Source organism: Carcharodon carcharias, chromosome 9 (assembly GCF_017639515.1).
Source record: "Carcharodon carcharias isolate sCarCar2 chromosome 9, sCarCar2.pri, whole genome shotgun sequence".
Classification (NCBI taxonomy): domain Eukaryota; kingdom Metazoa; phylum Chordata; class Chondrichthyes; order Lamniformes; family Lamnidae; genus Carcharodon; species Carcharodon carcharias.
This window is the reverse complement of record NC_054475.1, coordinates 30,232,142-30,259,961: the sequence shown is the minus strand read 5'-3', so window position 1 is coordinate 30,259,961 and position 27,820 is coordinate 30,232,142. Positions and strand designations below refer to the sequence as shown.

The 27,820-nt window shown below is 40.1% G+C and overlaps 1 protein-coding gene across 3 annotated transcripts in view; it reads right to left on the bottom strand.

Moving 5' to 3' along the window:
- tbc1d22b (TBC1 domain family, member 22B) overlaps positions 1-27,820 on the bottom strand; it is a 355,700-nt gene that overhangs the window by 12,093 nt on the left and 315,787 nt on the right. For 2 of the 3 annotated variants that reach the window (XM_041195481.1, XM_041195479.1), the window contains one exon: positions 11,603-11,698. The exons of the other annotated variant lie outside the window; for it this stretch is intronic. In XM_041195481.1, coding sequence (XP_041051415.1) covers positions 11,603-11,698 — 96 coding nt within the window. The remainder of the gene's footprint in view (positions 1-11,602; positions 11,699-27,820) is intronic. 3 annotated transcript variants of the gene reach the window in all.

Here is a 27,820-nt window from a genome sequence, read left to right as displayed (position 1 = left end):
GCGATCTCCCTGAGGCGCTTCCCGTCGGGTGGCATGCTGGGCGGGCTTTACTTGGCCCGCCCACGTAAAATGGTGGCGGGGCCCATTTCAGAGGTGGCGATCGGCTGCCCGCCCACCCATCAAGGGCAAAATCCTGCCCAATGTTAACTACATTCTATGGTATCCCAATTGCCATATTTTAACAATTAGTGTTTACTTTCCTAACACCAGATTTGTGATCACAGAATTATAACGACACAGAAGGAGGCCATTCGGCCCATCGTGTCAACACTGGCTCTCCAAATGAGCATTATGACCTAGTGTCATGGACCTGTCTTTATCCTGTACATTGTCTCTATTCAAATAATCATCTAATGCCCTCTTGAATGCCTCAATTGGACCTGCCTCCACCACACTGAACACCAGACTGGACTCCAATGGATTGATAACAAATACAGCACAGTTTTCTGCGATTGGATTTTTGTTTCCAGATATCAGAGATGACAGTAGAAAACATAATAATCAAAGCTATGATTCAGTAACAGATACACTCAAGGGGGAACAGTGATTTCAGACGGACTTCCATAACGTGCTTTTTTTGTTGCTTTGCCTTAAATAACCAGAACCTATAGCTCAATTGGAGAGCTTGTGGCTCATGGATTTTTATAAATTAATTGAGCATTTGTTTTTGCTGACCTGTGCTCTGAAAACCTTCATCAACGAGAAGGGTCCAGAATCGATTTGTCAGGTCATATATTACTGCTGATTTATGCACATTATTTAACAAATCAATTTTTAAAAAACAAGACTTGGCCAGTAGGCCAAGTGTTAAAATCAGACTATAATCCACTAAGCACAAGTGGAAAGAGGTGTGAAGTAAGATTTTTGTTCGCATTGGCCTTTTTCCTGTTTCCGCCCCCACTCAGCCCTTTTGTCAGAGAACCTTATAGCAAAGAAGGAAATTGCAGAACATCCCCAGGTCACCCCCAAATTCTTCATCTGTGGTACTTTGCTTCTAAGCCATGCTTGACATGGGCCAACCTTTACCTGTGCATTTTGGATTAGATGTGCCCAGTGCCACAGCAGTGCCATTCTCCAGCTTTCTGTTTAAAGTGCATTTTCCTAAAAATAGGCCTGCTGCTGTGTTAATGTTCCATTCTTCCACTGCCACCAGTGAAAATTATACCTCCTTTGTTAAGTAGCACAAATCATGGTAGAAATTGGTTATGGCTCATTTATGGACCTGATCAGGAGCCTGAAGTCGGCCCTTGTACCTCATTTGCTTAATTTGGATGAGTTGCTGATGCCTGCTGTGCCTCCAGAGGCAGGTAACCTGACTACTATGCCAAATTTTGGACAACCTGGCTCATTGACATTGGCTCTCAGATAAGACAGGGAATAGGGCTGCCTAATTTGCTCGACTGCATAGGGTCTTTGGGAAAAGGTATGGATCTGCTGCTTGATGTTGCCAGTAGCTCGGGAGATTTTTGCACATTAATCCTTGCACCCTGGTAACAGGTGTCCCTGCTCCATGTCATCACTAGCATGCAGAGTCGGCTCCCTCTTAGAGATTACTGGAAACAGGACCATTTAGTGGAGGGTCAGAAATGCAAGTCAAGGTGAAGGCGGCGGGGGTTGGGAAGGGTTGGAGGGGGTGAAGTAAAAGAGAGAGAGCAAGTGAGACAGATGGAGTTGGGAGAGGAATGGAGCTAAGGAATAAGCACTAGGAGGCAGAAAATTGGGTTTTGGGCAGGGAGAGAGTGATATAGGGGCTGATGGTCCGAGGAGGAGGAGATTGGGATCAGCGGTTCATAGTTGTCACCTTCACACAGAACCTAAGTCTAAACCAGCATCCAAGGAGATAGGGAGAGGGTTGGGATCTATTAAAAGTGGCATCAATTGAGAAGTAGTGAAAGTCAGCTGATTACAAGATTACTGCCAGTTAAGGGTGGGACATCAGGAATTACACCAATCACTACCAGTTACATATAAGCTATCAGTGAGTTATTCTATTACTGTTGGTTGATGAGAATCTCATTGTTATGGGTCTTAACTGACAATTATTGATACAATGTAAATAAATTACTATTATTAGTTACTGGTGAAATTAAAGATTCTTCAACCCAGAATCCCTCCCCTACACCCTTGTTTTCTTCTTGTCCTCACCCTCAGTTTCCCAACTTTGCCTGTTAATGGATGGTATGCTGGTTCTTGGAACTTTGTGCACAATGGATGTGGGGTGCGGGGTGGGGGGAGGGGAGGCGGCAGTGGGTTTGTGAAACCATGAGCAAAGGCACTCAACTACAGGGGCCAAACCTTTATAAAGTATGTACAATAACCTTTGCAGATGCCACATGACCAGATATCACCCAATCAAACCTCCAGGAATACTTCTAGAGTTGGGAACCCGAGAAGAGGTGGGGGGCTGATTTCAGGCCAGCAGAGGCCTTGTTAGGTGGCTCCAAATATGCCCCAATCCATTAGTAGGTCTGTCATCTTTCAGGACTTCTTGGGGTGAAGGATGTTAGTTCACAAAACTGATAGAAAAAGGAGATCCAATTTCCACCCCAACAAACTTTGGAAAACATCATTTAAATAATTTTTTTCAAATTATATAAATTGCTTTCCAACAGCAATACAAAATAGTTATAGAGCTAACAACAACTGATTACTGATCAACCAAATGAAAAATCCAGTTCAAAGTATTGATAGGTAATGCATCAGGAATTTGGTGTTCTTTCACAATCGTTGCGTTTGACAGAAAATTCAGCAATACATAGCCACTCAATTGACCTGCAAAAGGTTTCCTTCTAAAGGATGTGACGGTATGTTAAATCACTGTGATACAATGACGATAGAGTCCTGTAAAAGCTCTATGTACTCACAAAGCAGACTTAGAATTTTCTATTAAATGTCATCAACAATTGACAAAATAGAAATTTCACGATTGTGCCTGCCAACAGGATCAAAGAACACTCTTAGATTTCTAATAATGGCATCCCAGTACATTTAAACTATGTGAGTGTGACCAGGTTTCTCAGCTGAGCTATTCATGCATACATCTTCTAATTCTACACTTGGACAGACTGGCTCCTTGAAAGGGTGTGGGATTCTCATGGGAAAAGGGAGGTGCTGATAACAATGGTTATGGTGGCAGTCCAATCTCCTGAGTGCCATATGGCCATTCCGCCCTGTCCACATTCCCTGAAGTTTGAATTGTGGACCGTTAAGATACTTACATTTGGTCCCCTGAAGGGCTCATGATTCACTATAATCTTGAAAGCATAAGCCTACTATTAGATTTTCTAAAACAATTAGAGTAATGAAAATCTAAAAGGTTGACATTTACACCAGTGCTACAAAGAGCTGAGATAATTTGTCAATAGCTATCCATTCAGCCTGGATGGATAAAGGTGTAATGCTCGTTTCAGTACCTCAGCTCCTTTTGCCTGACATACGCCTGCCCTGTGTTTGTCCTAATATTTCCTAATGTGGCTCAGTGTCAAAATTTGCTTTACCACACTCCTGTGAAGTACCTTGGGATATTTTATTACATTAAAGATGTCATGTAAATATAAGCTATTGTTGTTGCTGTTAAGGGTGAGGGAAGACTGGCCTTTCAATCTTCCTTTCCCTCACTTTCTTTTTCTTGATTTGACATGGAATTCACCCCCCTCTTATTCACCCATCTGCTTATTTCTAATTTCTTAACTCTTAAATCTGCTTTGTTAAGTAGATACGATGTTGGTTGCTCTATTCACTCAGCTCCCAGATGCCTTTTCTGTTAAATAAAATATTAAAAATTAAATTAAATACTGCGGATGCTGGAAATCTGATATTCATTCATGGATGTGGGCATCACTCTGTAATTGCCCTTGAGAAGGTGGTGGTGCTATTTCAGAGGGCATATTCTAAGAGTCAACCACATTGTGATGGGTCTGGAGTCACACATAGGCCAGACCATAAGGACAGCAGATTTCCTTCCCTAAAGGACGTTATCAAACCAGATGGGTTTTTACGACAATCAACAATGGTTTTATGGTCATCATTAGATTTTTAGTTCTAGTTTTTAAAAAATTCAAATTCCACCTAGGATTCGAACCCAGGTCCCGAGAGCATTACCCTGGGTTTCTGGATTACAAGTCCAGTGGCCACACCACTATGCCATTGCCTCCCCTTCCTGTTCAGTATTTCCAGCACTTTTTATTTTTATGCCCTTTTCGCTTGCTGTACCTTCATCAGCTTGCACTTTCAGCAACTTAGTGAGGCAAACATTTTTTGAGCTTGAGGGTGCGGGGAAACGTCCATCTAACAGCAGGCACCATTAAATACCGTCATAACAAATTCTGACTCCATACTAATTAATGCTGAGTACTGAAAATGTAACACGGAAATGTTTCTAATGTATATCAAATAATTTAATGACTGCTTTCTTTGAGTAGTGCCTGGGAAACTTTTATACCCAGCTGAGATGGCTGTTTGGACATGATTTCATGTGGAAAATTGCACCTTCCACTATATAGCACTCCCTTAGTACTGTAGGAAGGGTCAACCTAGGTTCTATACTCAAGTTTACAGTGAAGTGTTAACTCATAACATCCTGTTTTTAGCCAACCTAGCACTTGCTGCTAGAGACAGAGGTTTAAAATACAAATTAAACAATTAATTTGCATATGGATATTGAAGATGATTTCCAATTAAATGGAGCAAATGGTGCCTCCAGTTCAGATTAATACAAAGCAATGCCCCTGTACATTGTAAGGTTCAAAATACTGTAAATTCCACCAAATATAAGCTCAAAAAACCAACATTCACTGGTGGGCTCATTGTTTTCTGACCACAGGAAGTAAACCTTTTGCCTTCAACAACTGTGTACCTCTCAGGCTTTATAGAATCATAGAATCTTACAGCATAGAAGGTAGCCAATCGGCCCGTTGTGCCTGTGCCCACTATAGAAAAGCTACCCAATTAGTTCCATTCCTCTGTTCTTTCCCTTCAAACCTGCATTTTGTTTCAAATATATATCTAACTCCCTTTTGAAAGTTATTACTGAATTTGTTTCCATCACCCTTGCGTCAAGAAGCTATCATGTTTTTCCTAATATTATTGGGGGGTATTTTAAAGCAGGTATATGTTTGTGTGTGTGTGATTGGTTCTGTGTGTGGGGTTAATTTAATTAAACTAGAGATGATTAGATTGCAAGGTTTAAATTATCAAACAAGTGAGGTGTAAAACAGGCGTTTAAAATGGAGGTGGGTAAAGCTAGGGTGAGGTCAACAGATATGGTGTGAATGAAATTTGCATTTTTAGATAAGTGGGAAAGGTGTTTGATTTTCAAAGGAACATGATAAGATTTTTACAACTGGCAAGATAAATAAGGCAAGGTTATTACATTGGTTTTTCCCAAAAGTGCTGGCCACAATGATTGCACGAAAGGTTTCTATATTCTGGAAAAATTAACTTCTAAAGACAAGTGGAAACAATGGGATTTACAAATCAAGAGGGATACTATATATTTAAAGAAGGATGGAAGGCTGTGTGAGGTATGGCCATGTGAGATCTTGAAAGATGATTGTGTGAAACAGCTTCTAGCCACCCTGCAGAAGTTTGCTGTCCCAGTAACCAAAGTTTTGTTAAAAGCCTTTGGGAGTTCATTGTCCAGTGGGTGCATGTGGTAAAATTGCTGGATGACTTGATAAAGGGGGGTGTATAGTTGGGAATCTGGCTAAGTAGAAATTTTGGGAACTGTTATAACTGTGTAACTGTAATCTTAAGTGTATTTCATTTAATTCTTCTTTATTTAATAAATGTTTTAATTTCATCTTTAAAATCTCTAAAAGTGGTAGTGGGCTCATTACTTCTGAATTCAGTATACAAACCTTCTCGTAATAAATACAAATCGCAAAATCGTTGCAATAGTGTGGCCAAGTTTCCCTCATAGATTTGGTCTGCCTGGCAAATGCCTCCTGCCATATCATAACACTTGCAGTAAGTGCAATCTAGAACTCCCTATGTGAAAAAACTTTCACCTCATATCTCATGGGCTTTTGTCAATTTTCTTATATCTGTGCCTTCTAGTTATTTATCAGGGGAAATTCTACAAATTCATGCTCACATTTTGAACATGACTTTATATTTTTTACATTCGTTTATGGGATGTGGACGTCACTTAGTAGTCATGCACATTGCTGTGGGCCTGGAATCACATGTAGGTCAGATCAGGTAAGGACAGCAGATTTCCTTCCCTAAAGGACATTAATGAGTTTGGAAATATTAAATACCTTGCTATAACAAATTGGGTCCGAGCGGACACGTGCAGCATTTCCTATCCAATACCAGGGCAGACAGCAGACAGTCAAATCAACCCTCCACTACTTGTATATTGGAACAAGGCAAGAAGTAATGGAGAGAGCTTAATGTTCCAATCAGGACTACAGGGGAGAGTGTCACCCATCCATTGTTGTGCAATTAATTTATTCTCAAAGGTGCTCAGTATGTTAGAGAATGAGAACTAATTCAAGCAAACAAAATAACAATATGATACAATAAATAAATCCATTTAACAAGGACAGGATTTGTCCCAGCTGTGGCGTAGTTGGTAGCACTCTTGCCTATGAGTCACAAGGTTGACGATCTAAGCCCCACTCTAGAACTAGAGCACAAAAATCTAGGCTGACACACCAGTGCAATACTGAGAGATTGCTGCAGTGTCAGCAGCCCCATCATTTGGCAGAAACATTAAACCAAGGCCTCAGTTGCTCTCTCACATGGATGTAAAAGATTCCATGACAGTAGTTCAGAGTGGGGGAGTCAGACTGTTTACTTGCCAACATAGGACCATAGAGAGTTACAGCACAGAAAGAGGCCATTGAGCCCATTGTGTCTCTGCTGGCCGAAAAAAAAATAGCTGCCCATTTTAATCCCACCTTCCAGCATCTGGTCCATAGCCTTGCAGATTATAGCACTCTAGATGTAGATCCAGGTGCCTTTTAAATGAGTTGATGATTTTTTTTTCCTCCAATACCAAACCAGGCAGTGAATTCCAAACACCCACCACCCTCTGGGTGAAGGTGTTTTCCTCATGTCCCCTCTAATCCTTCAACCAATCACTTTAACTCAGTTCTGGTGCCAAATTACAGGAAGGACATAATTGCACTGGGGAGAGTACAGAGGAGATTTACAGAGTGTAGCCAGGACTTGAAAATTGCAGCTATGAGGAAAGATTGGATAGGCTGGGGTTACTCTCCTTGGAACTGAGGAGGTTGAAGGGTGATCTCAAAGATTATGAGGAGCTTGGATCCCTTGCTTGCCCTAGCAGAGAGGCCAACAACATTTACCTTCAATCTTCACAAAAACAGATTATATGATTATCACATCTGTTTTGTGAGAGCTTGATGTGCATAAAATGCCTGCTGTGTTTTCTACATTACTTCAGTGACAAGATTTCGAAAGATTTAATTGGCTGTAGAACAGATTGGAATGTCCTTAGTTTGTGAAAGAAGTTTTACAAATATAAGCCTTTCTTTCTAAAGTCAGGATTGTGTTTACACATTGGGACATTTTATTCTTAATCACACAGCAGTAGGTCCTGTATATTGTAATTACTGGTAGATGTTCAAAATGTCACAACAGGATTTCTGTTTACTTCATAGTAAAGCAAAATGACAAAGCATCATTTTTAAAAAAGTAAACAATTTTCTCCAAAGAACAACAGAGATGGAAGAGGATCAGTGCTCATATTGACTTCAATCAGATGGTTGAATATGAAAGTAGAATCTGCAACTGTCTCCCTCTGGGTAATTAGAAATATTCCTCAACACTGAATAAGGAAACAGAAAGTGTGACTGAATCTGCTCAGTATGTGGCTCATTGAAGAAAGACATACAGTCCCTGATGTACAAGCCAATTCTGTTGGGGAAGTCTATAATAAATTGCTTTGAAATGACTGTCAAGTACTGCCTGCAGTTCAGGGTGGGCTCTCCTAAATACTTCTATATCAGTGAGGATGCTTTCCCTGAGCTGGTATATTGGATGACCAAATGCAGTGTAAAATTACAAGACCTTGTGGCCTGTATGCTGCTTTGATCCAGGTGCAACAACGAGCAAACCAGTCCCTCCATTCCATTTGGATAAGTTAAAAATTAATGCCCTTGATTCTCTCACAGGTAAAAATGTGCATTTTGTGTCACTTTGTTGTTTTATGTCTACTCCTCCTGTCCCTGGATCTTTATAGTTTTCATTGTGAAGGCAAGTAACATATTACATTTATGTTTATGTTGTGTGCCAATGTTTCCTGCCAGCTGTTTGTGGTGGTTTAAAGTAGGTAGAGGTTAGGGCATAAGCTTGAGGTGCAGAACTTGCTGACGAGGCAAAAATTGCAACCTTTAGCAGCCCATATCTTATTGTGCGGCTGTTTGTTCTTAAATATAGATTCAGCAGAACCACAGACATTCAAAATACTTATGCCAAAATAGGTAATGATATTGTAGAACAGTTATTTCTAGTAAAACTCCACCAAAATTGAGATGTTTCATGTGACTCAAAATTAAACACATTACAAATCTGATCTCATGGGACCTTTCAAAGGTCAAAACGTAAAAGTAATGTTTCTAGCATCTTGCAATATGAGGCCCTTCAATCCAGTACGATTGTTTGAATATAGAACGGGTCTGATGCTGTTTGTATTTGATTGAAAGAAGTGATGTTACAACTAAAGTTGTGGGGCAATGCATATACGATCCTCCAAAAAATGATACCCACTGTTTTTATTTGTGACATCAGGGCAGCTTGTGGCAGCAAAGAATGTCTTATTTGTATTGGGTAAAATGGATTCTTGAGTTTTGCAATCCATAAAGACAGAGGGAAACATAGGATGATCAATTTTCCTCTATGGTTTCTCCAAGTGTATCTGTCTCTCTGGAAGAAAACAGAAGGAAACTAGGAAGGGGTTGTTCCAGAAAGTGTCTGCCCTGAGTGTGCTTCTGTTATACTTATAATTGTGCTTCACACCTTGATCTTTATTTTGTTCATCTAGTATATTCTTCTCTGATCATTTTACCTTGCACCCTTCCTGTTGCTTTTTTAACATCCTTATTCCCTAGCACTCCAATCCCAGACCCAATTTTCACTGAGATATCCTCACTCATTTCTACCCTCAGCCTCAATACAAAGTGACTTTTCATTCTTGGTGATTTCATTCTCCAACTCAATTCACCTTGCCCTCTATTCTCTACCTGACTTTGCCCCTGCCTCAGCCAAAGTGTTGCTGAAGTTCTCATCCATCCTTTTGTTACCTCCAGTCTTCTTCTGGCTGCATTTCTGTCTTTTATCCTCTCCAATCTTCAGTTCAACCAAAACTCTGGTGTAGGTATCTTAGCACCCCTAACTAACAATGATCCCTGGTCCCTCTCAAAAGCTCAGATTTAAAATTCTCATCCTTAATTTTCATTTCTTATCCCTTTCTAGCTCCAGATCTGCAAACATGTCATCTCCTCCTTTTGTCCATCATTGATAGCATGCCATAAGTTGTTCAGGCCATGTGCTCTGAAATGTCTTCTTTAAACCTCTCTGCCTCCTCCCTTCCCAATTCTCCTTCAATACTTCCCTGGCAAATCAACCTCTGGTCAAGATGTTTGAGTAGCCTTCGTAATATTTCCTAATTAGGATTGGCATCCATCTCTGACTACATTGTTGTGAAACACCTTGGAGCATTTTTCAATGTTAAAGGCACAATATAAATGCAAGCTGTTGTTGTTGATCTAATGGTATTGATGAATATCAACATGAGTACATATCAGTCTATCCAAAACAATGAGAGGTCAAAGCTGTTTACATATTAAACATCTAACCTCACCCTTCTTTGAATCACTAGAAAACATTATTCTGCAACCACAACATAATATTTGTGTCTCAGTCTTCAATCAATCAGCATCTTCGCTTGATTAAAACTATGATACACATTTTGAAGTTAAATGATGGATAAAGTGCTTACTGTGCTGTCATTAATATGAGATTTCAGCTGACATCCATAAATCAATTCAGCTTTGCTGCTAAAGTTTGTGGTGCCATCCAAACCCCTTACAGTCTTAAATTATTGACTGACTGCAAACCTGCAAGCCTTATTTGCTATGAAACCTTACTTAAAAATATGTTTCCAGTTATAAAAATCAATCTATACTACATGTAGTCAGACTAACTTCCTCATTTTTGTTTGCAGTAACTCATGTCTGTCAGGTGTATGTGAGGTAATGAAAGGCTCTTGTGTTGATTAAAGTTGAATCATTTAATCAATGTCGTGGAACCATTTATTAACTTCAACACTTGACAAATAGAGGTTATGCTAAAGGTTTGCAATTTAGGAAAACTGATTTAAGTTTTAAAATGACTAAAGAATGGAACAAATTCAAAGTCCGTGACAGTGATCATGATGTCCTAATTGTGTGTACGTATGAATTTCAAGACTAATGGGGGTAATTATGTCATGATGCAATGTGTTATGAAAACGTCCTTTCATTAGAAATTTAAGATTTTTATTTATTAGCAGGTATACCTTAATTATCATTTAAATGGTTAGTGTATTGTGACAAACCCAAAACTAAATTATAAATCTTCATGGACAACATTTAGGCTGTTGTAAATATTGAGGCTAGGTAGGCCAGTCGAAGCAGGGCATTGAAATAGACTGCGTTCCTCAATTCCTTGGAATATTGCAAGCAGAGTCTACTATCATTAGTTGATCCCCTCTCTTTAGTGTGAGAAGACGCTGACTGGAGAAGTGAGCTCGGCACCTTGAGTGCTCCTATCTGTTGCCACTGTGCTGGTGTTCCCACAGTGAGACATGATTTATCCTGCTTCCTTCAATGCATTTGTTAATGCATTTTTTTTTACAAAGGGTGAAATTCAAAATTTGCAAAAAACCGGAATTAATTCCTCTGAAAATAGTGAACAGTTTACAAGTGATTTCAACTAAACTTCTGTTTGTGAGCAAAAGGAGGAAATAAAGAAAGAAAACAAGGAAAATAAGGAAGGAAGAAAGGAAGGAAGGAAGAATTTGCATTTATATAGCAACTTTCACAACTTGAGGACATTCCAAAGAACTTTAGAGCCAATGAGGTACTTTTGAAGTGCAGTCACTGTTGTAATGTAGTGAAACATGGCAGCCAATATGTAAACTGTGAGGTCTTCAAATGGCAATGAGAGAAATGATCATAATTGTTCTAGCAATATTGGTTGAAGGATGAATATAGCCCAGGTTACTGGGGGAAGAACATCCTTGCTCTTCTTTGAATAGTATTGTGGCATTTTTTATGTCCACTGAAGAAAGCTTCAGTGGCTTCCCTCATCAAAGTGCAGCATTTCCTCAGTACTACACTAAAATGTCCACCCAGATTCTGCTGAAGTCTCTGGAGGGGGCTTGAACCCACAATTTTCCAATTCAAAGGCACAACTGTTACCACTAAGCCAAGGTTGGCACCTAAACCACTTCTGGATCATCTGTTTTGATCAGGTGTTATTGGTTTTAAGTGGAATTTTGAGCACAATATCCTCAGTTTTAAGCAGAATGTCAACAGTCAGAATATAGGCAATTTAATGTACGTCACATATATAAACATTAATTCCTTACTTGAAAGTCATCTTCTTCCAAAATTTCTTTTCTCCATTTGATGAGGAAAGCAGCACAGACATATAAGTGGAAATGAGAAAATCCCTCTGGCTCTGACTGTAAAAAAAAACCCAATATCAACAGGAGTTACTCCAGAGGTGAGATTGCCCAGTGGTATAAATCATTAAATTCCAATCTACTGCAGGAGGCAACTGAACACAAGGGTAAGCCACCAGCCCAATTTATCAGACGGACATACCACACTATTAGTCAATAAGGTAGATTATGCTCTAAATCTTGCAAGGGACTTTATAACGGCTTCTAATTTTTTAAATAATTTTTACTGAGAACTATAGGTCTTTCCTGCTGTATGTTAAGACAGGTTGATGGCATGAAGGATAATATTGAGATTTGTGGCAATCACAAAGGTCATTGTTGAGAGTTGAAATATCTCTTTCTTGATGCCGTTTTTGGTTAAAAATAACTATGTTGAACTCTCTCAAATGCTCAGCAAGTTTATCCAGTGAGTAGCTGAAGCTTATAGATCAGGAAGGTTTCAACTGATTAGTTGATCTCAGCAATGTGGTAGAAGAGATGCTACAATTAACCTCAGCACACCAGGAATAGGGAGGGAAAAAAGTAGCCAGCATTGCCATTCCTGATGTCTATCTTGTGATCCCACCTAGAAGTGTACATAATTAGATGAGAACAGAATCAGAATGTGATTCCCCCACAACTGGCTTGTCTGCCATTACCCACCAATAAGGGTCATATATTAATAATAGTCATTTGGACAAATTGGAGAGGGAAATCCGCCTGTAAAATCACTCTCTAGCAAGGAGAGTATGGAAGGAGAGAAAATTGGCAAAAATAAAAGGAAAAACCAGGATAGACATTAAGTAGAATCTTCAGTTAAGCCAAGACAATGTGACAAAGTTTCAAATTGGTATCATTTGTTGGGAGAGCCAGAATTCATTCCCAATTAATGAAATGAACAGGACAGAACTTCTGTACTTAGATGACTCAAACATGTTTGTGTTTGCAGGCTCTTTACTTAGATAATTAGAATCAGTTGGGACTTAGAGCTCTCTACATGCACTATAGCTCACATGTCACTGACTCATAAAAGAATGGATGAGAATAGCACATACTTTATTGTGCAGTTCTCCCATGTTAACACTCTTAGTGATGTACAACTACTGGCTAAAGACAGCATGGAGGCAGATATGCCATGTGACATACAATAATGTGAAGCTCCAATCTCGCAAAATTATGAAAGGAGATGGTGGATTGTAGGCAGCACTGATGATTCATTGTGCCACTGAAATGGAACTTCACAACATCAACATGCGGGAAAACGCAACACAGAATACTTGCTTTCAGGCAATCTCTAACTAGCACTTCTAAAACATCAAACATGTAACACTAAGCGACAGAGATACTAATAAGTGTACAGACAACCTGACTTTATGCAATAATTCAGAGAACCATCCTTCTTTCTTATTAGAATGCTCTCTACAATTTTCCTACACAGATATCTGGTTTTTAGCTTTCATTTAAAAATCAACATCATGAAGCATCTTAATGGGGTACTGGCAAAATTTTTGGAAGTGAGATGAGAAATATTTGTTTTTATACACAGCGAGTTAGTATGATCTAGAATGCACAGCCTGAAATAGTGTTGGAAGCTGGTTCAATTGTAACTTTCACTGTTCACTCAACTAAAATTTATCAATCTGAAGTCTTAAAAATTTCAGCTGACCCAACACCACAGCCTTTTTGAGAATCAAGTTCCTGATTTCCACTACTCTTCACATGAAAAGGTACTTTCTGTATTCACTCTTAAATGACTGAGCACTAATCTTAGGATTATGCCCTCTTGTTCTGGATTTCCACCAGCGGAAATCATCTTTCTGTATCTACTTTAGCAAATCCTTTATCATTTTAAGTGACTGAATTAGATCAACCCTTAGTCATTTGTGACTCCTCAGATACAGAAGCAGAAGGCTTTTTAAAATTAATTTATGGATGTGGGCATCGCTGGCTAGGCCAGCATTTATTGCCCATGCCTAACTTTCCTTGAGAAGGTGGTGGTGAGCTGCTTTCTTGAACCGCTGCAGTCCACGTGGGGTAGATACACTCACAGTGCTATTCGGGAGGGAGTTCCAGCACTTTGACCCAGCAACAGTGAAGGAATGGCGATACATTTCCAAGTCAGGATGGTGAGAGGCTTGGAAGGAAACTTCCAGATGGTGGTGTTCCCATGTATCTGCTGCCCTTGTCCTTCTAGATGATAGTGGTTGTGGGTTTGGAAGGTGATGGCTAAGGAGCCTTGGTGAGATTCTGCAGTGCATCTTGTAGGTGGTACACACTGCTGCCACTGTTCGTTGGTGGTGGAGGGAGTGAATGTTTGTGGATGGGGTACCAATCAAGCGGGCTGCTTTATCCTGGATGGTGTCAAGCTTCATGAATGTTGTGGGAGCTGTACTCATCCAGGCAAGTGAGAATATTCCATCACACCCGTGACTTGTGCCTTGTAGATGGTGGACTGGATTTGGGGAGTCAGGAGGTGAGTTACACGTCACAGGATTCCTAACCTCTGACCTGCTCTTGTAGCCACAATATTTATTTGGATAGTCCAGTTCAGTTTCTGGTTAATGGTAACCCCCCCCTGGATGTTGATAGTGGGGGATTCAGCAATGGTAATGCCATTGAATGTCAAGGGTCAACAGTTAGATTCTCCCTTGTTGGAGATGATAATTGCCTGGTGGTACGAATGTAACTTGCCATTTGTCAACCTAAGCCTGGATATTGTCCAGGTCTTATTGCATTTGAACATGGACTGCTTCAGTATCTGAGGAGTTGTGAATGGTGCTGAACATTGTGCAATCATCAGTGAACATCCCCTTCTTCAAATATGACAGCTGGGGGAGGGGGTGGGGTGTAAAAAATCCAGCCCCTCACCTCTTCGCTATAGCCTCTTGAATGAAGGTCAACAATCCATTAGCCTTTTTCACTAATGTACTTTAGGGAAGAAAATCTGCCATTCTTACTTGGTCTGGCTTACATGTGACGGCAGACTCACAGCAATGTGGTTGAATCTGTAATGGCCCAGCAAGACAAGGGCAATCAGAGATGGGAATGCTGGCCTGGCCGGCGACATCCAGATCCATTAAAGAATAAATTAAAAATAAAAATTAATTATTGCTTTTTCCTGTGCACTAGCTTTTAGTGATTTATGGACATGGGCAGTTAAATCCCTTTGCTTTTCCAAATTTCCTGGTCTGTCACTTTTAAAACATTATTCTGATTTGTTGATCTTGGAATCCAATTGGACTTCTATGGGATTCTTCATATTATTTGCATTTCAACAACTGCCAATTGTGAAGAACTTTCAACTTTGTATAAGGGAAAAGTACAGCCCTATTATGCTGTTGAAATAGCCATCTTTAATGTTCGACTCAACAGAACGCTACTGAGACCGTTATTTACTGTGAAAACCAGGGAACTCACAATGCAGCATCGACAGATACAAACTGAAAAACAGTTCTGCGTCATAAAATTCTTGCAAAGAAAAACTATAAAACCTGATTCATCCTTTCAACTGCAGGAAAATTGACGTTGTACAAGTACAACTTAATTGTAAAACTGTACAGTCCTCAGTTTATCAATGGGTTGCTCAGAGGCTATAGTGAAACAGTGTACTGTGAATTCAGAATTAGTGAAAACCCACTTAGAATGGAAGGATTGCAACACCTACTTCACTTATGATGTAACTGAAAGGAATGTCACGCCTGTGGTAATTAAATTAATAGCTGCTTATGAGGGGAATTAGAGTCCTAATGTTCCACTGCTTCATTCCATTCGAGGGCTCTTAGAATACACCTCACAGATCAATATAAACCAGTGGCTCCAGCATGAAAACAATTTATTTTTGTGCATCAATTCCTAGAATTGGTCTTTGTATTTGAGAATCCAGCTCTCTATCTCTTTCTAATGCAAACCAGAAATGCTGAAAATACTCAGCAGGTCGAGCAACACTTGTGGAGAAAGAAATATAGGCAACGTTTCAATGACAGGTCATCAACTTGAAACATTAACTTTGTTTTTCCCTGTCAGCATATGCTGTCTGACCTGCTGAATATTTCCAGCACTTGCTGTTTTGATTTCAAATTTCTACCATCTGCAGTATTACATACAAATATACGAGGTAGGAGCAAGAGTGGGCCACTCAGCCCTTCAAGCCTGCTCCACCATTGAATAAGATCATGGCTGATCTGACTGTAACCTCCTGCCTACCCCTGATAACCCTTCGCCCCTTTGTTTAACAAGAATCTATCTAACTCTGTCTTGAAAACATTCAAAGGCTCTGCTTCCATTCCTTTTGAGGAAGGGAGTACCCAAAGACTCACTACCCTCAAAGAAAAAGAAATTCTTCTCATCTCTGTCTTAAGTGGATGACCCCTTATTTTTAAACAGTGACTCCTAGTTCTATATTCTCCCACAAGATGAAACATCCTTTCCACATTCACCCTGTCAAGGCACCTCAGGATCTTACATGTTTCAATAAAGTCATCAATATTTGTTTCTGTATCTCTCTGGCTTGCTTCACAACTTTTCTTTCGTAAACTTGAATTTTCTTTAGTCTTTTTCATTCATTCTCCTGCTTCCTTCAATTTTGTCATTCTCATCTTAAAGGTGCTAACTTCTTGCTGGGTCGGGGCAGTGACTGGTGCTGGTTCCTTGATAACGATTAGCAGTGATCTGATTCACTACAGAGGCATCACATCTGAACAACATCTTACCCTTATCTGACACCACATTCATATTACTGGTTCAAATCTTCCGGTATGCATATTGTCAAAATCTGGACTTAGCTTGAGAGGTGGGTGTCAGGGTGCAATGGAAGGCCTGATGTGTGCACATGTGCGCTGACATTGGCTATGAAGTATAAGCTTCCAATGGGCCGAATTCTGCTGCCCAGCACCCTCCATGAATCTCTCCAACATTGAGATCATTGTCAGAGACCTGAGCCAGTTAAGTGCGACTGACCTGGATACCTACCCAGGAAATGTTACACACTGGTTAATACCTGGTCCAACTGGAAGGTTAGACAACATAACTAAACTGAGCACCACAACCCACCTCCCCCAATCACCTCCCCCCGGCCCAGCCTCTCCCTTCATCCATTTTCCCGTGTTTGTCAGTCCTCCATAGCGATGGTTGCGCTGACCCATCACTGCTGCAGCTGGCATCGAAAGCCCTGACTGAAATAACGCAATATGATCAGGGTGCAGAAATCTTTGCTAGCAATGGCAAGGCATGCAACATTGATGCTGACCAGAAGATCTGGTCCATCATTTGCTCTGTAAGCAGGCGGCAATTTAATTACGACAGACATGTTTTCTATCCTGTTCTACAGTAAGTGAATTATGCAATTTCAAGGTCTTCACTGCCTACTACAGCATGAGATACTAAACAGTGATTCAGAATGGAACTCTGTTTGACTTTGCACTCCATTGTTCAGGAATGATTAGAATCCCTATCATTGCGCTACCTCAGTTAACAGTACAGACCAAGGCTTGAATTTTGGTCTTTCTTAATATGAATGAATCATAGAATGATTAGAATACATAAAGAGGCCATTTGGCCCACTGAGCCCATGTTGGCTCTCTGGAAGAGCAACTCAGCTAGTCCCACTCCACCACCGTTTTTCTATAACCTTGGACTTATCTCTCAAGTGCTTATCCAATCTCCTGATCATATCTACCTTAGGTGATGCATTCTAGTTCCCAACCGCTCATTGCATTAAAAGATTTTTCCCCATATTGCCATTGAGTCTTTTGCCTATCACCTTCAATCGGTGTCCTCTGGTTCTCGGCCATTTTGTCAATTGGAACACTTTCTCTCTCTCTATTCTGTCTACAGCTCTCATGATTTTAAGCATTTCTATTAAATCTCCTCTCAACCTTCTCTTCTCCAAGAAGAACAATGCCGCTTCTCCTAGCTATGTAACTGAAGTCCTGGAATGCTCTCGTAATCTTTTCTGCGCCTTCTCTAAAGCCTGCATATACTTCCTAAAGTGTGGGCCCAGAATTGGACAGAATACTCCAGTTGAGGTTGAACTAGAGTTTTACAAAGGTTCATCATAACTTCCTTGCTTTTGTAATCTATGCCTCTATTTTGAAAGCCATGTGCCTTTTAACCATTTTCTCAGCCAGTCCTGCCACTTCATACTCCGGGTCCCTTTGTTGCTGCACCCTCTTTAGAACTGTGTCCTTTATTTTATATTGCTTCTTCATATTCTTCCTACCAATAAGTAACAATTCACACTCCCTTGCATTAAATTTCATCCACCGTGTTTGTCCATTTCGCCAGCTTGTCTATGTCCACTTGAAATCTATCACTATCCTCCTCACAGTTCACAATAGTTCCATGCTTTGCATCATCTGCAATTTTGAAATTGTACCCTGCGCATCCAAGTCTGGTTGATGAGTATATAATTAAGAAAATTTGTGGTCCTGGTACTGACCCCTGGGGAAGTGCATTACCTTCCTTCAGTCTGAAAAACAACTGTTCACCACCACTCTCTGTTTCCTGTAATTTGGCCAACTTCATTTCCATGCTATCGCTTTCCCTTTTATTCCATGGTTCAGCTATGCATTGCCTTAACCAGCTGAGCTACCAAGGGAGCCTGATAAATTCTTTAAGTTTGGCTTTTGCAACGCTTCCTCTAATTTGCTTTAACCTTCAGTTCCCTTGGATAATAGGTTGATGCAGAGGTGTTTGCATGGTTTTATCTAGTTAAGAGTAATAAATAAAATATGCTACTAAGAGGAGAGAGGTGTTAGCATAGTTGGGCAGGAGAAATTCAACAATTTTGCTACATTCATATTGAATGCATTTTCCCCAAAGCTTTCAACCAAGGGCAGCTGTATACTATTGTCAAGTGAAGACAAAACAAAAATACACTTCAATTCTTAAATCTTTGGCAGGCAAATTAAAGCAGAAATCTTTGTGAAGCTACTTGTTGATGTGAATTAGTCATTTCCTTGTACTTCAAAGATATGTTTAATGAGCATTGAGCCTTCGTGTCCTTCACTGAGAATATTCAGAACAACTAGGGATATAAATGCAACATTATTCCAGAAAGTGACACTGTACATAACAAACATCTGAAGCACCAAAGCAAAATACTACAGATGCAAGAAATCTGAAATCAACAACAGAAAATGCTGGAAGTACTCAGCAGGTCAGGCAATATCAGTTTGATGGGCTTTTGTCTTAACTGGAAAAAGTTAGGTTTAACAGATTTTAAACAAGTATAGAGCCAGGAAAAATGGAAGATGGGGGAGTGAGAAGAACAAAAGGGAAGATCTGTGAAAGGGTGGAAGGCAGGAGAGATTAAATGACAAAAGCAAAGAAGGTACGAGGCAAGGCAGTAATGGGAAAGTAAAGAAACAGATGTAAATGGGAATAGCAGAATCACTACCAACAGTTGCTGTCTGAAAATATGGGAGCAGTGATTATGATCTGACTTTGGTGAACTCATTATTGAGTCTGGATGGCTGTAAAGTGTCTAATAAAAAGAGTGCTGTTCCTCAAGTTCCTGTCAGGCTTCATTAGAACAGTGTAGGAAGCCAATGGCAGAGAGGTTAGAGTGGGAGTAGGGTGGAGGATTTAAAAATAACAGCCCCATGATCATACTTGTAGACCAAATGGAGGTGTTCTACAAAGCGATCACACAATCTGGTTTGGTCTCCCCAGTCTAGAGGAGACTGCATCGTGAGTAGTGAATACAGTATAACAGATTGAAAGAAGTAACACTAATTTGAAAGGGACATCTAAAGTACATTGTTGAAACTTTCAAATGGTACGACAGGAGAGCATGAATGAGAAATTTTAGTTATAAAACAAGACTGGAAGTATTGGCTCATGAAGGCTAAGAGGAAATTCAATCTCGATTTTTAAAAATTTCAGTGTTTCAAAAGGATGAATTAGAAAAGACTACTTCCTCAGGCTGGGGAGTCACTGACAATGGGGCATTAATTTAATATTAAGAGAGCAAGGAGTGAGGTTAGAAGTAATTTCTTTACACATAGTTAGGGCAATGCAGCAGGACATTGTTGAGGCTGTGATCGTTGAATATTTTAAAGGAAGATTGGAAGCAGATGATACAGGACAAGGAGGATAGCGAACGGCAGTGTGATTAGTTTTGGATTTCTTCAGCAAAGAACTAGTTCAGAAATAATCAGCTGTAAACCCACATGGCAGACAAAAGTACTTCTAGAGTCAGAATGGTTTGACCTAATATTGTAATAGCTATCACTGTTTGTGTACCTGTTGCTTTTTCAAATTGGCTTATGTAAAAAAGCACTTCAAGTTATTTACAATAAGCAAAAATATTAAGCTTCTCTGAACTCCCCTTGAACAAGTAACTTCGTAAAGCCTTTAAATTCAATGGGAGTGCATCTCAACTACGCACTGAGTGACTGATGTAAGTCACCAGTACAATGGACAAACTAAAAGGTGTTTTTATACCTCAGTTCTGATACTGGAACAATGGTGTTACACCAGCTTCCCAAGGTTAGATTTGCTTGTTTATTTTTCAATCGTTTCCCCATCGATGCCAATCATGGAAATTGAGAACAAAAACAAAAAGAAAAATACCTGGAAAAACTCAGCAGGTCTGACAGCATCTGCGGAGAGGAATAGAGTTAACGTTTCGAGTCCGTATGACTCTTCAACAGAACTAAGGAAAAATAGAAGAGAGGTGAAATATAAGCTGGTTTAAGGGGGGGAGGGGGACACAGGTAGAGCTTGGTCCACCATATCTGTCCTCGCTAAGCTGGTTTAAGAGGGGGGGGCAGGTCGAGCTGGATAGAGGGCCAGTGATAAGTAGAAATTGCCAAAAGATGTCATAGACAAAAGGACAAAGAGGTATTGATGGTTCTGATATTAGCTAAGAAATGTGCTAATGATGACATTAAGGGTAGAAAGCAGGACGAGCAAGGTACAGATAGCCCTAGTGGGGGTGGGGTGGGGGGAAGGGATCGAAATAGGCTAAATGGTAGAGATAAAACAATGGATGGAAATACATTTAAAAATAATGGAAATAGGTGGGAAAAGAAAAATCTATATAAATTATTGGAAAAAGGGTGGAACGGAAAGAGGGTGGGGATGGAGGAGAGAGTTCATGATCTAAAGTTGTTGAACTCAATATTCAGTCCAGAAGGCTGTAAAGTGCCTAGTCGGAAGATGAGGTGCTGTTCCTCCAGTTTGCGTTGAGCTTCACTGGAACATTGCAGCGGGCCAAGGACGGACATGTGGGCAAGAGAGCAGGGTGGAGTGTTGAAATGGCAAGCGACAGGGAGGTCTGGGTCATGCTTGCGGACAGACTGAAGGTGTTCCACAAAGCGGTCGCCCACTCTGCACTTGGTCTCTCCAATGTAGAAGAAACCGCATTGGGAGCAGCGAATGCAGTAGACTAAATTGAGGGAAGTGCAAGTGAAATGCTGCTTCACTTGAAAGGAGTGTTTGGGCCCTTGGACGGTGAGGAGAGGGGAAGTAAAGGGGCAGGTGTTGCACCTTCTGCGGTTGCATGGGAAGGTGCCGTGGGAGGGGGTTGAGGTGATGGAGGAGTGGACCAGGGGTCCCGGAGGGAACGATCCCTGCGGAATGCCACCGGGGGGTGAAGGGAAGATGTGTTTGGTGGTGGCATCATGCTGGAGTTGACGGAAATGGGGGAGGATGATCCTTTGAATGTGGAGGTTGGTGGGGTGATAAGTGAGGACAAGGTAGACCCTATCATGGTTCTGGGAGGGAGAGGAAGGCGTGAGGGCGGATGCGCGGGAGATGGGCCCTGTCAACCACCATGGGTGGAAAACCTTGGTTAAGGAAAAAGGAAGACATGTCAGAGGAACTGTTTTTGAAAGTGGCAACATCAGAACAGATGCGACGGAGGCAAAGGAACTGAGAGAATAGGATGGAGTCCTTACAGGAAGCGGGGTGTGAGGAGCTGTAGTCATGGTAGTTGTGGGAGTAGGTAGGCTTGTAATGAATATTGATGGACAGTCTATCACCAGAAATTGAGACAGAGAGGTCAAGGAAGAGAAGGGAAGTGTCAGAGATGGACCATATGAAAACGTTGGAGGGGTGGAAATTGGAAGCAAAATTAATAAATTTTTCCAGGTCTAGATGAGAGCATAAAGCAGCACTGAAGCAGTCATCGATGTACCAGAAAAAGAGTTGTGGGAGGGGGCCGGAATCCCCTGCAGGAAAGGGAGGACATAGATACAGTGGTCCAGGAGGAACACTGCGAGATATTGAATGAGATAGTCATAAAGAGAGAGGAAATACTCAAAGGGTTGAAATCCTTAAGTTGATAAGTCACCAGGGCCAGATGTATTGTTTCCAAGGTTGCTGAAGTCAGGGAGGAGATGACAGATGCTCTGAGGATGATTTTCCAATCTTCACTAGATACAGGGGAGGTACCGGAGGACTGGAGAAATGCAAACATAGTTCCATTGTTTAAAAAGGATCAAAGGAAATGCCAAACAATTATAGGCCAGTTAGTTTTACATCTGTGGTGAGCAAATTAGTAGAATCAATCCTGAGAGATAGGATTAACTGTCATGTGGAAAGGCATGGACTAGTCAGGGATGGTCAGCATGGATTTGTTAAAGGAAGGTCTTGCCTCACAAATTTGATTGAATTCTTTGAGGAAGTGACAAGGGTTGATGAAGGTAGTGGATGTTGTGTACATGGATTTTAGCAAGGCATTTGACAAGGTCCCACATGGCAGATTGGTCAGGAAAGTAAAAGCCCATGGGATTCAGGGCAATGTGGCAAACTGGATAAAAGGTTGGCTTTGTAACCGGAAACAAAGGGTAACGGTCGATGGATGCCCTTGCGAATGGAAAGTTGTCTCAAGTGGTGTTCCACAGGGCTCGCTGTCGGGACCCTTGCTGTTTGTGTTATATATTAATGATTTGGACGTGAATGTGGGGGGCATGATTGGGAAATTTGAAGATGACACAAAGATTGGCTGAATAGTGGATAGCCATAATCTCCAAAACGATATAGATGGGTTGGTGGAGTGGGGGTAAAGTGGCAGATGGATTTTAACATAGAGAAGTGCAAGGTCATACATTTAGGGAGGTCAAACAGTTACAGGGATTACACAATAAATGGGAATATACTAAGAGGGGTAGATGAATTGAGGGATCTCGGCATACAAGTACACAGGTCACTTAAGGCAGCAGTTCAAGGAGTTAAGGTTGTAAAGAAGGCATATGGAATGCTCTCCTTCACTGGCAGAGGTATAGAATATAAAAGTAAGGATATAATGTTGGAATTGTATAAAACACTGGTGAGGCCACAACTGGAGTACTGTGTGCAGTTCTGGTCACATTACAGGAAGGACGTAATAGCTCTGGAGAGAGTGCAGAGGAGGTTTACAAGAATGTATAAGGGGAATAGATAGAGTGGACAGGATAAAATTGTTTCTTTTGGTGGAGAATTCTAGAACCAAGATACATAGATTGAAGATAAGTGGCAGAAGGTGTAGGGGGAGACATGAGGAAGAACTTTTTTTACGCAGAGGGTAGTGGGTGTCTGAAATTTGCTGCCCAAGCTAGTGGTAGAGGCAGAAACTCTAAACTCTTTTTAAAAAGTACCTGGATCTGCACCTTAAGTGCTGTAAGCTGCAGGGCTATGGGCCAGGTGCAGGAAGGTGGGATTAGAAAGGACACCTGGGTGTCCTCGGGCTGGCACAGACAAGATGGGCTGAATGACCTCCTTCTGTGCTGTAACTTTTCTATGGTTCTATTTGCTAGGCAGTGGAATGGAGTTTTTGGTGGGTCTGCAGACAATTGCTTCCGTCTTCCCAATATTTAACTGGAGGAACTGTCTGCTCATTCAATACTGGATGTCAGACAAGCAATCAGAAAATTTAGAGACAGATGTATGGTGAAGAGAGAAGTTTATGTTAAACTTCAAATGTATTTACATTAGCGTAACTGCACTTTTTTTTAATAACAGGACATTTTGATGATTTTTATCTCCATGATTCCAGTCTATTTTACTTAAAGCTCAGGATGATATGCAGCAAACCTGTTGGCCAGATTTTGTGGTCAGTGGTGAAGCAAATGCATCGTCACTGACCTCAGAAAGTTGCCCTGAAGATCGTATCTGTGGCATGGACTTTCCTTTTCCTAAAGTCAGTATGAATCTTTCACCAAGTCAAGGGATTCTCAAGGCATCGAGCAATAGTAATCTTATCAAGCAGGGTAAACAGTCAAACTTTCAAGTATCCTCAGACTGCAAACTAGGAAGTAAAATGAACTGAATTTTTCACTTTTATTTAACATTTTAGAGCGCAAAATAAATGATTGAAACATACACATGGGGCTAATGTAGAAATTAAAAAATCATAAGCTTCAAAAAAGTTTTCAAATGAGATTTTTTTCATAAGAGAGAAATCTGACACTTCATAAATGGTAAAATTAGTTTTTCAGGAACAGAGGGATAGTGAGGTTGTTTGGCAGTAATTATGAACTTAGCATGTCATTAAAAACTAAGTTACACCTCATTCAAAAAGGTGTGGCTTTTCCTAGGGCTAGGGCTTTTACAGTGAGATGAATGTATAAAAGGGCAGGTTTTCGTCAGTTTAGTGATTTCTAACAGCAGCCACTTTAGGGCAGTGTAGAATTATTCACAGCAACTTCTGGATTTCTATACTTAACTGCACATGCGTGGACCCCAGAAGTTGGTGTCAGTTTCATGGGCCAGAATTTTATGTCCCGTGGGCAGGTGAGTGCCCAATCTGAATGGACGTGAAGTAGCGTGAGATGATGTTGGGAAAGCATCCTGACGTGAAACCGCGCTTGCATGATATTTTGCTTGGTGGGCGCGTGTGGCAGTCAGAAGTTTGCCCACCAACAATTATGTGGGCAATCAAGCCCATAAACAATGCAATCAACAGTGATTTTACTTGGCCCATTCACATTTACTGTTGGTTGATAGGCCATTCTCTCAGGTGTATTCCCATTTTTGCTCAAGCCTCAATCCATGGCAGGATGAAATCTCCTTGGGGAAATAAAATAAGAAGCGATATCAGGGTACTGATTTTTTGTGAGGTATGCTTTCAGGTACTTGATTATGCTGCATGGACATGTTTTGCAGTAGAGGTCTGCAGTTCCCTGGGTAGCTGTCTGCCTTCAGGGAGCTCTCCAGAAGCGCTCACCCACAACCTCGGTTATGCCGGAGCCCGCCCTTTTCCTGTCTCCACCCCAGCAGTGCTGAGCATTTCAGCGCGCATTTCACACTGGCCAGCCAGCATGAAATTGCGGTGGGTGACCCATTTTCCACACGCTTCCGGACCACCCAAAAACATGTACCCGACGACCGAAAAATGCAGGCCATAATAGTGGTGAACCCTTGCAGTTTCACTGTCATTACTACTGCAAAATTAGGGCTAATAATTCTGGTTTGCTGTACAGAATAGAGTGAAAAAATAATTGTGTACAAGTAGAATTCCTAAACATTAACTGTGATTTAGTAAGTGGAAGTAACAATCTTAAAAGTTTAATTACTGTATCGATGTTCCTTTAGCAAAATGCAAATGAAACCGAGTGATTTTTTTTTTGAAAAAGTTATCAGGTTTACACATCTATAAATAAGAGCTTGTTTCTGATCAGAAGGTTACAGAAATTATAAGAGTAAGTCATTGATTTAAGGCTGGATGCTTTCAATGACTGTTCCAAGTCAAATGTGTAGGGCCAACAGGAATGTAAACACTAATATATGCTATTAAACTCAGTATTATTGAACAGCTGATATATCAACTAGATTACTATCAGTGTGATATACACAGGCAAACACCAGGCCAAGAAGATATCCAAGAAGAATAGTTCTTGGATAGCTTTTAATTAAAAAAACCTGAAAATGCAGATCAGTAAACAATCATTATCCATAACGCCCATAGATGAGTGTATAAGTACAGTTCTTGTTTAACATAGTTATGCAATGAACACAGGACAATGAAAAAAAGTTCTAATTACCTTTGGAGTATGACAAACTAGAAGTGTGATATATTGTTTAAATTCAGCAATCTATTTAAGGATGAGGTTGAAAGAAGTCAAACATAAAGAAAGTATAACAACTTGCATTGATACAGCATCTTTCACAATCGCAGGACATCCTAAAGTGCTGCACAGCCAAAAACTAACTTTTGAATTATAGTCACTGTTGCTTTGTGAGTCTCACAAGTAACAAAGGAGATGACTGACGATCAATCTATTTTGGTAGTACTCGTTGAGTGATAAATGTTGACCAAGACATCTGGAAAAGTCTGTGTTCTCAACCATTAAAAATTGCAGACTTTTCTGTCCACCTGAATAGACAACTGGGGCCTTGATGTCTCGCAGCTGAAACTTTTAACCATCTCCAGCAATGCAACATTCCCTCAGTACTGTAGTGAAAGGTCAGCCTAGATTATGTGCTCAAGTTCCAGTATGAGTCTTGAATAAACAATCCTCCAACTCAGAAGTTGGAAATATAGTGCTAAATGATCATTAGCAAACCACTTGGATTATTGGAACAAGGATTGATTTGTAAGATATATGGAAAAACATACTGATTCACCACGTAAAATTTGTTAATGCTCTTTCCAAAAATATATTATTTAATATAATATTTGTTACATTAATGTAACCAATTAAACAACTTTAAAGATTAGGACAATACAAAGACAAAGGTTGAAAAGTCACCAAGGAAACAAAGTTTACTTTTGATCAAACAGCAACAGCACAAGTGAACCCATTTATGTGCTGTTAAAAACTGTTGAAGAAAATGACAAGGAATCACTCACACAGAAGGAACAGTTGTGACATCTATGTTAGCTCAAGGTGGTTGAACATTTGGCAGTTATGTAAAATATATAAGAAAGAATGAAAGTGCAATCTGAATCAATTATCATCACACCACCTGGCTGTAGATTTCTATAATGATAACAAGGCTGCAATATTTCAAAACTAACAAAAAAAACTTTAACACAAGTTAGGATCAGGTAATTCATCTGTCTTCAAATACTAAGAAAATTACACATGACAACGAACCTTTGCATCTCAGGATTGGTATTACTCAGCTCTTTTGGCACTGGTATACCGGAAAACATAATTCATAACATATTCTAATTCTAAATATATCCTTTCAGCTACTTAAATAGAAAACAGTTAAGAATTAATGAAGTTCAAATTTCATAAATATATAAAATTTGAAGAATGTGTGAAGTAATCAAATAAATAGCAAGGGTGACCCAATATCAATATTGTATTGATGAATCTATCTTACCAGCTTCCTCAAGCAGAATAGTTATTGATGTCCTGATAATGAAATACGGCTTTTCCACTATGCAATTCAACAAAGCATAGCTTAGATATCATAGACCAGTCATTTGCTTCATTAGAAAAGGAATAGAACATTCAGCCCCTCAAGCATGTTCCACCATTCAGTTAGATCATGGCTGATCTGTATTTCAATTTCCTTGACCTACCTTTGTTCCGTAAACATTAATAACCTTGTTTAACAAAAAACTATCAATCTCAGTTTTGCAATTTTCAACTGACCTAGCCTCAACAGCTTATTGGGAGAAGAATTCACCACTCTGTTCAGTGCTTTATACAAATATTTATTTCAGTTCAACAATTAAACATATTGGATTAATTTCTACTTAATTAACCGTAGTATTTTAAAGCAAATCAAGACACCTGGTGTGTGCAGTGAGTTTGGAGACTGCCATTTCATCTTGGCAACCTGGGTTTGAACCTGGAGGAATGAATGGCCTTTTTCTCCATAGCTGTATGTGAAAAGAGATTGGACATTCTTCGCTCAATTCCTAGTGAAAGCAGTAACTGATAATACATTTGTCTGATGTGCTGCTCTAAAGACTATATCTATCTAAAAATGGTTTTATGAGACTTAACAAAAAGTGATTTAAAAAATGCCAAATTACTTTAGGACCTTAATGTTAGTCATGCTAACTCAAGTGGTTACGTAGTGTAGGGCATAATTGAATTGGGATAATTTAAGTCGAGCTCATAGTTGGAATTAGAGATCTGAAAGATAGCAAAAATTAAATCACAATCCAAAATAAATGGTATATACGCACACAGATTCTGCATTAGAACATGGGTGCAATTTGCTACTGCATGAGACATAGTGGTCTATAAATTTGTC